Here is a 13,062-nt window from a genome sequence, read left to right as displayed (position 1 = left end):
GGGGGAGCCACCAAATCCTCTGCATTGCAGAAGCACTGAGCAGAGCAGACTGAAGAATTACAAACAATAAATGACTGTACTCTGGCACAGAACTTTACATATGTAGGCTCCCATATTGCACTTTCAAACACACACTCGTATAGTATAAAACATGAGCACATAAATGTAAACACACACACATGCACACACATCGGGCTGGCCACAGAGACGCCATTGCTCCACGGGGGGAAACGAGGTAAAAAAAGGAAAGGAGAAAAAAAGAAAAGAAAGCAGCTCTTTAAATTTTAATGTACAGGGAGAGGCCGAGCCAGGCAGAGCTGGAGAGAGGGAGAGCCAGGCAGAGCTGGAGAGAGGGAGAGCCAGGCAGAGCTGGAGAGAGGGAGAGCCAGGCAGAGCTGGAGAGGGAGAGCCAGGCAGAGCTGGAGAGAGGCCGAGCCAGGCAGAGCTGGAGAGAGGGAGAGCCAGGCAGAGCTGGAGAGAGGGAGAGCCAGGCAGAGCTGGAGAGAGGGAGAGCCAGGCAGAGCTGGAGAGAGGGAGAGCCAGGCAGAGCTGGAGAGAGGGAGAGCCAGGCAGAGCTGGAGAGAGGCCGAGCCAGGCAGAGCTGGAGAGAGGGAGAGCCAGGCAGAGCTGGAGAGAGGGAGAGCCAGGCAGAGCTGGAGAGAGGGAGAGCCAGGCAGAGCTGGAGAGAGGGAGAGCCAGGCAGAGCTGGAGAGAGGCCGAGCCAGGCAGAGCTGGAGAGAGGGAGAGCCAGGCAGAGCTGGAGAGAGGGAGAGCCAGGCAGAGCTGGAGAGAGGGCGAGCCAGGCAGAGCTGGAGAGAGGGAGAGCCAGGCAGAGCTGGAGAGAGGGAGAGCCAGGCAGAGCTGGAGAGAGGCCGAGCCAGGCAGAGCTGGAGAGAGGCCGAGCCAGGCAGAGCTGGAGAGAGGCCGAGCCAGGCAGAGCTGGAGAGAGGCCGAGCCAGGCAGAGCTGGAGAGAGGCCGAGCCAGGCAGAGCTGGAGAGAGGGAGAGCCAGGCAGAGCTGGAGAGAGGGCGAGCCAGGCAGAGCTGGAGAGAGGCCGAGCCAGGCAGAGCTGGAGAGAGGCCGAGCCAGGCAGAGCTGGAGAGAGGCAGAGCCAGGCAGAGCTGGAGAGAGGGCGAGCCAGGCAGAGCTGGAGAGAGGCGAGAGCCAGGCAGAGCTGGAGAGAGGGAGAGCCAGGCAGAGCTGGAGAGAGGGAGAGCCAGGCAGAGCTGGAGAGAGGGAGAGCCAGGCAGAGCTGGAGAGAGGGAGAGCCAGGCAGAGCTGGAGAGAGGGAGAGCCAGGCAGAGCTGGAGAGAGGGAGAGCCAGGCAGAGCTGGAGAGAGGGAGAGCCAGGCAGAGCTGGAGAGAGGGAGAGCCAGGCAGAGCTGGAGAGAGGGAGAGCCAGGCAGAGCTGGAGAGAGGGAGAGCCAGGCAGAGCTGGAGAGAGGGAGAGCCAGGCAGAGCTGGAGAGAGGGAGAGCCAGGCAGAGCTGGAGAGAGGGAGAGCCAGGCAGAGCTGGAGAGAGGGAGAGCCAGGCAGAGCTGGAGAGAGGGAGAGCCAGGCAGAGCTGGAGAGAGGGAGAGCCAGGCAGAGCTGGAGAGAGGGAGAGCCAGGCAGAGCTGGAGAGAGGGAGAGCCAGGCAGAGCTGGAGAGAGGCCGAGCCAGGCAGAGCTGGAGAGAGGCCGAGCCAGGCAGAGCTGGAGAGAGGCCGAGCCAGGCAGAGCTGGAGAGAGGCCGAGCCAGGCAGAGCTGGAGAGAGGCCGAGCCAGGCAGAGCTGGAGAGAGGCCGAGCCAGGCAGAGCTGGAGAGAGGCCGAGCCAGGCAGAGCTGGAGAGAGGCGAGAGCCAGGCAGAGCTGGAGAGAGGGAGAGCCAGGCAGAGCTGGAGAGAGGGAGAGCCAGGCAGAGCTGGAGAGAGGGAGAGCCAGGCAGAGCTGGAGAGAGGGAGAGCCAGGCAGAGCTGGAGAGAGGGAGAGCCAGGCAGAGCTGGAGAGAGGCCGAGCCAGGCAGAGCTGGAGAGAGGCCGAGCCAGGCAGAGCTGGAGAGAGGCCGAGCCAGGCAGAGCTGGAGAGAGGCCGAGCCAGGCAGAGCTGGAGAGAGGGAGAGCCAGGCAGAGCTGGAGAGAGGGAGAGCCAGGCAGAGCTGGAGAGAGGGAGAGCCAGGCAGAGCTGGAGAGAGGGAGAGCCAGGCAGAGCTGGAGAGAGGCCGAGCCAGGCAGAGCTGGAGAGAGGCCGAGCCAGGCAGAGCTGGAGAGAGGGAGAGCCAGGCAGAGCTGGAGAGAGGGAGAGCCAGATTGATTCCTCTGTCATCCCAATCAGCCCCCTCTATCCATCTGGAGGTGGTTACTGACTGTTACCGTGAGGCTGAGGCAGACTCAGCCGGGCAGCCTTCATCTGCATCGCTCACCAACTGCTCCCGCTCTCTCTTTCTCCCTCCCGCTCTCTCTCTCTTTCTCCCTCCCGCTCTCTCTCTCTTTCTCCCTCCCGCTCTCTCTCTCTTTCTCCCTCCCGCTCTCTCTCTCTTTCTCCCTCCCGCTCTCTCTCTCTTTCTCCCTCCCGCTCTCTCTCTCTTTCTCCCTCCCGCTCTCTCTCTCTTTCTCCCTCCCGCTCTCTCTCTCTTTCTCCCTCCCGCTCTCTCTCTCTTTCTCCCTCCCGCTCTCTCTTTCTCCCAGAGGAACTACGTGCCCCACAAGGGAGGCCCTGTTCAGGAACATCTCAACTATGACACATCTGTTGTAGTCTAATCTATCGATTAAAAGCAGTCAACACCGTTATTTTATCAGAAACATTTTAATATCTTGCACATCTGCACTCGACCCCCCCCCCCACCACCAAACCAGCCCTGAGACAGACCGCTCAAGGAACCTTCAGAATAATAACCAAACACTGCTGTTTCCTTCGGGAGGGGATATCAGCCTAACTGTCAGCAGGAAAGGGAAGGGCAGATCAACAAGTGGTTAAGTTTACTTTCAAATTCAAAATAAACCCTCTGCTCTCCTTACCTAGGTGATGGGCCATGACATTTGACCCCTAGGAGGTGAGGCTCCCCCTGCTTGTAAAACAAAAACTAATCATACATCAATAAGGTAGGAGTAGGAAGACGAGGAGGAGGAAGACGAGGAGGAGGATGTGTTCCTGTGCTGCTGCAGCTGTGTCAGGTTAACAGCCTGGTCAGTATACTGCTCTCCCAGGATAGGGTTAAAACTCTTCGAAAATAAGCCAAGAATGTGAGACTAGCATGAGGCCGCCCCCTGCTAGTGAACCATGTCCAGGCATACCGTGTGTGTGTGTGTGTGTGTGTGTGTGTGTGTGTGTGTGTGTGTGTGTGTGTGTACAAACACAGGGCTTGTTTTAAAAGCTAAAGGGCAGCACTCTCAATGGTCACTAATTCATAAGCACAGTGAATAAGCCAAGAGCTGCTGGACCTTACCCATAGACTGAAGCCTGCCAGTAACACCCACACATAATCATTGTTAGAGGCCCTTTCTGTCTGAGGCCTGCTGTAGTGTGTGGGTAACTCAGTCGTAATAAAATGAAAACCTACATAATGTATGTAGCTTACATAATGTATGTAGCTTACATAATTTTTATTAACACGCCTTCCCACATCAATTTCTATCCGACACACCCAAGATAAATAAACGTTGCACTTTTCCAACTTACCAATCAATCACACAATCATTTTCCGTTCGCTCTCTCACACACACAAACACACGGCTTACCTTGCTTAGATGGAACTCAAGCCGTCGCATAAACCTCTCAACCACCTTCACTTGCTGTTGGAAGAAACACAAGGACTCCTCTTTCAAAATGATGCTCAAATAACGGATATAATGTAATCTGGGACCAATGGATTGCTGTCTGATTATTTTATAAGACCTAAACATTTGGATAAAGCATATGATTACTGTGTGATACTGTACAATAGATTGGGTGAATAATATAGAAGACAGGGTCAAACTCACCTTATCCAGCTCATAGAGAAACCCCTGAAAAGGAACAAGAAAATCACATGACTATACAGTCCAGTAAAAACCATTACAAGGTCAAGTGAGCGTACAGCCATTTTATGGCAGATTCAAGACATGGTGGTACCTACCAGACGAGAGTTCCTCTTGGATTCCCTCATTTGTCGGCTCAGGCTATCCAGCTCTATCTGGTGCACCTGCAGGTAAGACCTGAGACAGACACATGGCAGGTCAATTTCCTGTCTGTCTGAGCAGGCATGCATGACAATAATGTTTTGTGCAAAAGCATATGTGTACTCACTGCAGGCCTCTCTTCAGAGCCTCGTAGACCTCATCCAGCCTCTCTGGCTGTGGCACCTTGGGCGGTGGGGATTTGGCGGAGAGGGTGAACATCCTACTGGCTCTGGAGGGCTTCCTGGTGACCCTCGGGGTGCTGAACACCGACAGGTTCCTAAAACACAACACACAAAGCCTTTTTCTAACTGTGCTGCTGAAGCTGTAGTGCTTCAATCACTGTGACTGTTGGTGAGTTGATGGAATCAAGTAAGAGGGACTTTAACATGCTATGGAGATAAGTTTCATTCATACAGAACAGGCCAAAGACATGTTTGGAGTGTCCCATCTCCAACCCACCCTACCAGAGCAGTGAAGCATGGATGTGCACAGTCAGGGGTGATGATAACGTTCTGAGTTGATGAATAAAATAATCAATATCACTTTATAAAATGCAACAGGTAATCGATTTGAGGCAAGACTCCTCTTTCACAGATGACAGGCCAGTCAATGGGCTACGGAAGAGAGATGCGTCTGTCTAGGCTGCTCATATTCTCTTCAGCAAGATACTGCCTGATCAGTCAACACACCTTTCCTCCAGACATAGAACTCTAGTAACTGCTTCATATTAATGCATTTCTCATATGTAGGCTGCAGAAGGAATATTTGTATTTTTTCTGCAATGTGCCAAATGTAAGAGATGGATTTCCTCTCTTCCTCGGTATCTCCTGATGCACTCTCTCTCCCTCTCTCTCTCTCTTTACTCTGTCTCTCTATTTAGTACAAACTCATGCTCCTGTGACTCAAGCATACACACTCCATTCTCCTCTCTCTGTTCTTCCTTTAATATTCTGACTCCATTCTCCTCTCTCTGTTCATCCTTTAATATTCTGACTCCATTCTCCTCTCTCTGTTCATCCTTTAATATTCTGACTCCATTCTCCTCTCTCTGTTCATCCTTTAATATTCTGACTCCATTCTCCTCTCTCTGTTCATCCTTTAATATTCTGACTCCATTCTCCTCTCTCTGTTCATCCTTTAATATTCTGACTCCATTCTCCTCTCTCTGTTCATCCTTTAATATTCTGACTCCATTCTCCTCTCTCTGTTCTTCCTTTAATATTCTGACTCCATTCTCCTCTCTCTGTTCATCCTTTAATATTCTGACTCCATTCTCCTCTCTCTGTTCTTCCTTTAATATTCTGACTCCATTCTCCTCTCTCTGTTCATCCTTTAATATTCTGACTCCATTCTCCTCTCTCTGTTCTTCCTTTAATATTCTGACTCCATTCTCCTCTCTCTGTTCTTCCTTTAATATTCTGACTCCATTCTCCTCTCTCTGTTCTTCCTTTAATATTCTGACTCCATTCTCCTCTCTCTGTTCTTCCTTTAATATTCTGACTCCATTCTCCTCTCTCTGTTCTTCCTTTAATATTCTGACTCCATTCTCCTCTCTCTGTTCATCCTTTAATATTCTGACTCCATTCTCCTCTCTCTGTTCTTCCTTTAATATTCTGACTCCATTCTCCTCTCTCTGTTCTTCCTTTAATATTCTGACTCCATTCTCCTCTCTCTGTTCATCCTTTAATATTCTGACTCCATTCTCCTCTCTCTGTTCATCCTTTAATATTCTGACTCCATTCTCCTCTCTCTGTTCATCCTTTAATATTCTGACTCCATTCTCCTCTCTCTGTTCATCCTTTAATATTCTGACTACATTCTCCTCTCTCTGTTCATCCTTTAATATTCTGACTCCATTCTCCTCTCTCTGTTCATCCTTTAATATTCTGACTCCATTCTCCTCTCTCTGTTCATCCTTTAATATTCTGACTCCATGCTCCTCTCTCTGTTCTTCCTTTAATATTCTGACTCCATTCTGTCTTGTTTTCTGGCAGATGGACCTTCATTAATAAATAACTCGAGACCTTCATTTTCCTCCATTCTACCCGACAATACTTTGATGATCACTTTGTTGATAGACCAAAGCTCCCCCCCAGGGACCATATGCTCCTATTAAAAACTCAGCTTTGAAGGCAGGAAAATTACAATGAACAATAAATATTTTGCCCTCGTCATGAAAGGAGAGGCCTCCAGTACCGCTGCCTCAGGAAGTGTGGGCTTTACAGGATGTCCTGTCAGGTGGGGCTCGAAAGTAGACACACAGTCTATGGTGTGTGTGTCAAATAGATGAGTGTGTATCACAAATCTTCCACTGTTGAGAACAGTAGCCTAGAGCTGCATTGCTGAATGTGTAGAAAGTCAACGTAGATGTGTACTCACCAGTAAGGTCTATAACAGTAATGTACACTTGACCTTATCAGAGGGAGTGTCCTCACCTGTAGGGCTTATCGTGGGAGTTGACCCCGGCAAAGGACTGGCTCCTAGTGATGGATCTGGAGATGACTCGGCGCGATGGGCGCACGGAAAGGGACATGGTGGAGACAGCTTTGGAGGGACTCCCTGCAGATGCAAAGGAAGGGGAAGGCTTTAAAGGTTGCACAACGACACACAAAAGGGGGACAGTTTGGCTACTCTGTCTGGGAACTGCAGGAAAACACCATAACAAAATGAGCAGAGCAGAATTTGTATAATTGAACCCTGTTTCTACTGGCATTGTTCTTTCACAAGAACTCTTATGCAATGTTTTTTTCTCAAATACAAGTTCCTGAAATCTTGTTAGGTCCATGCACTCTTGGTTCGGTGCACCTTGAGCCTTGTGAATCAAACTGGCTTTTTTCTCCTAAACATGTTACCTAATAAGCTGCACCCTCCTGGCAAAAATACCAGTTCTTCACATCAAAGCATTTTATTATCAACCTACCCCTAAGAGCTCTTGAAGAGATTATGTAAGAAAAATATAATCTAATGCCTTGTAGAGATGTTGCTCTGTGCATCTCTCTATTGCATGAACAGTGATGTCCAAAGCCACTCTAGCATAAGACACAGAAGTGCATTGTTTTTGGATTAAAAAAGTACCAGCAAGTTTTGGTTTGTAGCAAATCTGCAGATTCAAATGATTTTACATGTCAACATTCATTTGATTATCTAACGTTCAACATGCCATAATTTGCCTTAATGCATCTGCCATAACGTATTAAGCAACTAAAATGTTAAATGTCAAAGGCAGTTGAAGTGTTTCTGTATTGTAGGCCTGCCCTCCCACTGCCCTACCTCTCCCCCTGTCCCTTTTGCTCTGTGCACCTTCATATTCCCTCCCTCTTCCTGTGATGAAGCAGTGAGGGTACTGTGTGTCACTGCTTCCACACTGGAAACAAAGGCCAGTGAAGATCCAGGGATAACAGTGACACAGTACAGACTGAAAACACATTACTGCTGCCTGCCCACTATCTCTATTCTCTACCACCCACACGCTTCCTCTAGAGCTGCCTGCCCACTATCTCTATTCTCTACCACCCACACGCTTCCTCTAGAGCTGCCAGCCCACTATCTCTATTCTCTACCACCCACACGCTTCCTCTAGAGCTGCCTGCCCACTATCTCTGTTCTCTACCACCCACACGCTTCCTCTAGAGCTGCCTGCCCACCATATCTCTGTTCTCTACCACCCACACGCTTCCTCTAGAGCTGCCTGCCCACCTATCTCTGTTCTCTACCACCCACACGCTTCCTCTAGAGCTGCCTGCCCACCATATCTCTGTTCTCTACCACCCACACGCTTCCTCTAGAGCTGCCTGCCCACTATCTCTATTCTCTACCACACACACGCTTCCTCTAGAGCTGCCTGCCCACCATATCTCTGTTCTCTACCACCCACACGCTTCCTCTAGAGCTGCCTGCCCACTATCTCTGTTCTCTACCACCCACACGCTTCCTCTAGAGCTGCCTGCCCACCATATCTCTGTTCTCTACCACCCACACGCTTCCTCTAGAGCTGCCTGCCCACATATCTCTGTTCTCTACCACCCACACGCTTCCTCTAGAGCTGCCTGCCCACCATATCTCTGTTCTCTACCACCCACACGCTTCCTCTAGAGCTGCCTGCCCACTATCTCTATTCTCTACCACCCACACGCTTCCTCTAGAGCTGCCTGCCCACCATATCTCTGTTCTCTACCACCCACACGCTTCCTCTAGAGCTGCCTGCCCACCATATCTCTGTTCTCTACCACCCACACGCTTCCTCTAGAGCTGCCTGCCCACCATATCTCTGTTCTCTACCACCCACACTCTTCCTCTAGAGCTGCCTGCCCACTATCTCTGTTCTCTACCACCCACACTCTTCCTCTAGAGCTGCCTGCCCACCATATCTCTGTTCTCTACCACCCACACTCTTCTTCTAGAGCTGCCTGCCCACCATATCTCTGTTCTCTACCACCCACACTCTTCCTCTAGAGCTGCCTGCCCACCATATCTCTATTCTCTACCACCCACGCTCTTCCTCTAGAGCTGCCTGCCCACTATCTCTGTTCTCTACCACCCACGCTCTTCCTCTAGAGCTGCCTGCCCACTATCTCTATTCTCTACCACCCACACTCTTCCTCTAGAGCTGCCTGCCCACTATCTCTATTCTCTACCACCCACACTCTTCCTCTAGAGCTGCCTGCCCACTATCTCTATTCTCTACCACCCACACTCTTCCTCTAGAGCTGCCTGCCCACTATCTCTGTTCTCTACCACCCACGCTCTTCCTCTAGAGCTGCCTGGGCACAACACAAAGTATTGACCATGTGATCTGCACTTGTATCAAGGAGGATAGTAGTGCGGGGGATGACAGAGAAAAATAAACATAAGTGAGAAGATTGAGCTTTCCTAGATAAACTTCCAGTGTGTGAGTGTCTCTCTGAGTTCATTGTGAGTATTCAGCAGTGGCGTTCCAGGCCCTGACACTGGGGACTTTGTCTCAGCATTAGTGACATCTCCATCACACAGGGCCCAAAACAAGGTCCTCTTTGATAGAAGAAAAAAGGGAGTGATTGAGACTAGATTAAACACACACCAATCACCAGGGACTCAGCCAGGACAAGAGCCCAACACAGAGAGACAGGCCCTGTGAGGTTAGGCAGCCTCGGGTGGGCCAACTATTGGCAGGCCTCAGGCACAGATATTTTAGCTTCAAGACACAGGATCAGCCCGGCTGTTACCCACACATGAAATGGCATTCTAAAGTGTAGTTTTAGTCTGTGGCAGCTACAGTTCTACTGAGCAGTGCGGTTTTGGCCAGACCCTTTAGTTTTATCAGTGTTGTCGTATTTGGTCAGCAGCACTGATATCAGTTCCTTAGATACAGAGATGCATCCCGGCCCTAAGGAAGGAAGCCAAGGCTCATTTTGGACTTGCAGGAGTGGTAGTCAGGATTCAGCAGTCACAGCTGGTCCTTTCCATCTAAAAGGACCCATGAGCACCAACATGTGAAGTTCATAGGAGCATGTCAAATTGGGTGTCAAATTAAAGCTAAGAGTCTATATTTTTGAGAAATAAAGGCACATCTACAGTACATTTTCAACCATTCTAAAAATGTGGAATAAGGAAAGACTTGATATCTACCAAAAAAGTCTTAAGGTATTAGAAATACATCAAAACAAAATAATGTGGAAGTAAAGACCCTTGCCAACTAATAGCAACATTTATTTTGGGAGACATTTCTCTGCCTCATGACGAGTGAGAATAATGAAAGTTCACAGAAGTAAAGGCAGACCTAGCAATTAGTTAGTGTTATTACTGATATCAATTTTGTTTATTAATTATTAAGTGATTCAAACTCAAAATTGCTTTACATAATCAATAACAATTTCTGCAATTGAATTGGCTACAATGGGAAATCATAGTAGTCATAAAGCACAGTTGGGCTCAAGTTTGGACAGAACAGTACAGTAGAGCAAAGTAGACTAGAGTTCAGTAGAGTACACTATAATGTACTGCATTGTACTGTACTAAACTCTACTGTAATCTACTCCACTGTGCTGTACTTTGATGTTCAAACTTGTGAAAGAGACTTGGTCCGGACTAGGGCTGTTGCGGTGACCGTATTACCCCCACACCGGTTGTCACGAGTCATGAAGGCAGTCAAATTCCACATGACGTTTTAGTCACGGTAATTTAGTCACGGCTTCTCCAAGCTCTGATGCTGTTCATTAGTAGCCTACCAAACTTGCTAACTGCCTGGGACTCAGCACTCTATTTTCCCTCTAAATCACTCTGACATCAATGCAAATGTAATCTAAATTCGAATAAAACACTTCATGAGAGCCCATGAGTTCATGTCGCACAACATTTCTGTAGGCTATGCAAATGCATGAGAAACAGAGTGATGGCCTCTACTAAAAAGAGGAGGTTGCCATCAGCTTTCCATAGGCTAGGCCTACTATATTTATTTTACAACTTTCCTAATATTAAGCACATTGCTTATATTTACAACAGGGGTATAGCCTACCTGGATGGCATGGAAATAAACCACGGGGAAAAGCGTCCGCCATTTGCTATTTAAGTGCATAGATGACGTATTTTTTCCCCGCTGCCCGTGTCGATACAGGGGCATGATAATGGTCCATTCTAAATCAAAATGTCACATATTATTTAGTATATGTAAAGACAAGATTAAATCAAGAATAGTCTGATGGGTGACAATATTAGTCTATCACCTGTGAATTATATATTATGACTGATATTATGATGCCCAGCATAAGAAGCAATGCATTTTTTTTGCGACTTGTTCAAATCATAGTCACACACACCTCATGTAGCCTAGCCCATAGGCCTATATGTTTTAATGAGGTTTGTATCACAACTAAAGTGGCCAAATAACTTAATATAATTAAGCACATTAATCCGCTTTACAAGGGGTGTAGAGCCTAACTGGCATATATAAGCAGCGTGTGAGTTTCAAGTTTGGGGAAGATATTAAAATCATAATTGCATTTGCGGTCACTTTTGATAATGGTGTTTTCTGCTAATGAAACATTCATGCTTATAGCCTAGTACCGTGTGCACATTACTGCGCTTATAATGTGAAGAAATAGCCTAATAGTTTATCAACATTTTAAGCTAAAACATTCTGATCTGTTGTGTCAGCCACATTGCATAAATGTTTTTACCTTTATTTAAGTAGGCAAGTCAGTTAAGAACAAATTCTTATTTACAATGACAGCCTATTGCATAAAAAAGTATTTTGATGCTAGTGGTTGTATTAATTTGGGATTTATCACATCCCACAACTGTCCCAGACTATGTTTGGAATATTTATTTCTTACACAGAATAGAATAGGTCGACCTTTGTACTATGGGGGATAGTAGATTGACATAGGCTAGTGCTTTTACTGTTTGTTAGGCCTACTCATCTTGTTGGCTGACAAAAAGTAAATGTGGACAGTTCTTCCAACATCTTCAATATGCACCTCGGAATTGGATAAGGAGGCGCCTAGTTGCGTCTTCACTCAGGGAGAAGGACAACTCAGCATTCCGGATTTTTTGGGGGTGCATTTCAGCCACAAAGGGGATGTCGCTGTGAAATTCGAGGCATTATCAAGTGCTTGTCAAATTGTGAATGAGAGACTGATGTAGTGTGTACAGGCTGCGCAAAAAAAACAAAGCAGAGCTCATGTCTTTCAAGCAACTTTTTTCAAACCATCATTAGCCTCTCGTCATGCAACTACCGTGAGACCGACAGTTATTTGCTTGACAATCACTGGCTGACGAAATTTAGAGACCGCTAGTTCGGACCGACCAAATTGATGAAGCACTACTTGAGTTTCTGTGCCATATTCAGTACATTTTATAGTAATAACTATTTCTTATACACAAATCATATACTGTGTCAAAACATATTTAAGTATAAGTGGTATTACACGACACTAACCGCACAAGCATTCCACATACACAGACACAGACCTTCAAGAGGATCCTTCTCATCAAGGGCATCATGCTGTAAACAGGAAACAGGTAAGCGACACATTCTCCTTCCTTTACTCTAGTGTTCAGCCTCGGATGGTTACCCTGCTACACCCCCCACCCACATACAGATCAGCACAGTGAGGACCCAGTCAGCCATCCTAACAATACCTCCAGTCTGTCATGCCTGGTTCCTACCTGTCCCAGAAGAGATGGGTCAGCCTGGGAATAAATACAGTGAGGTCACACGATGCGGAAATCTATTGAGAGTGGCATAAACATAAAACCATGCGAGTTGTACGCCACATAACTACAGGCTTCCATTGGTTTCCATGATGAGTGTGGTTATGGCTGGACAGGGTCCGAAGCCCATAGACATGATCACGCTCATTGTTCTGCTGCCTGGCTGGTCTCGTTCCAGGACAGTTCTAGAAAACAAAGCACACAGGGGCCAGCCACTCCACTATCCCTCACCACACCCTGACATCACTGCAACTTTCACACACACTCTGATCATGCTCAGCATTGTTCTCAACATCTCAATGTGCATATCACACCTGCAGGTCAAAGGAAAGTCTCATGCATGGGTGTTTATAAACAGGGTGTTTGTTTACATGGTGTCTGTCTTGTGTTGTGTCTGAATGAGTGAGAGAAAAAAAACACACTGGCTGTTTTGTGACCAGCCACAGAGAGGGTATCTGGGGTAACAAAAGCCCTAATGACATTGCCAATAGAGATGAAGCTAGGTTTCGGATACAGGCTGCACCCCTCATCAACCAGCCCGTCCCCCACTCCACTCTGACATTCCAAACATGGTGGAGATAAGCAGGGTCTACTGTCTCCTAACCAAGGGGCACACAGGCCCTGATGAACACAGGACCTGTACACCGCTCAGAGGGGGAAGCCGCCTGTGTCGCAGAACTGAACAGCAACAGCAGTGGGGGTAGGGTGACGGGGTGGAAGGGCATGCCAGTTCCCTAAT

General features: G+C 48.0%; 1 protein-coding gene across 8 annotated transcripts in view; it reads right to left on the bottom strand.

Annotated features, from left to right (window-relative positions):
* ripor1 (RHO family interacting cell polarization regulator 1) overlaps window positions 1–13,062 on the bottom strand; it is a 134,692-nt gene that overhangs the window by 19,688 nt on the left and 101,942 nt on the right. For 7 of the 8 annotated variants that reach the window (XM_014149065.2, XM_014149066.2, XM_014149061.2 and 4 more), the window contains 5 exons: window positions 6,572–6,695; window positions 4,264–4,413; window positions 4,094–4,172; window positions 3,960–3,983; window positions 3,717–3,770 (listed from right to left, as the gene is read on the bottom strand). In XM_014149065.2, coding sequence (XP_014004540.1) covers window positions 3,717–3,770; window positions 3,960–3,983; window positions 4,094–4,172; window positions 4,264–4,413; window positions 6,572–6,669 — 405 coding nt within the window. In that variant the 5' untranslated portion in view covers window positions 6,670–6,695. Of the gene's footprint in view, window positions 1–3,716; window positions 3,771–3,959; window positions 3,984–4,093; window positions 4,173–4,263; window positions 4,414–6,571; window positions 6,696–12,080; window positions 12,253–13,062 lie in introns of those variants that run through there. The other variant, XM_014149060.2, reaches the window with a different exon arrangement.

The sequence above is a fragment of the Salmo salar genome, chromosome ssa16, assembly GCF_905237065.1.
Source record: "Salmo salar chromosome ssa16, Ssal_v3.1, whole genome shotgun sequence".
Taxonomy (NCBI): domain Eukaryota; kingdom Metazoa; phylum Chordata; class Actinopteri; order Salmoniformes; family Salmonidae; genus Salmo; species Salmo salar.
Note: the sequence above shows the minus strand (reverse complement) of the source record. Positions and strands in the feature narration are given on the sequence as shown.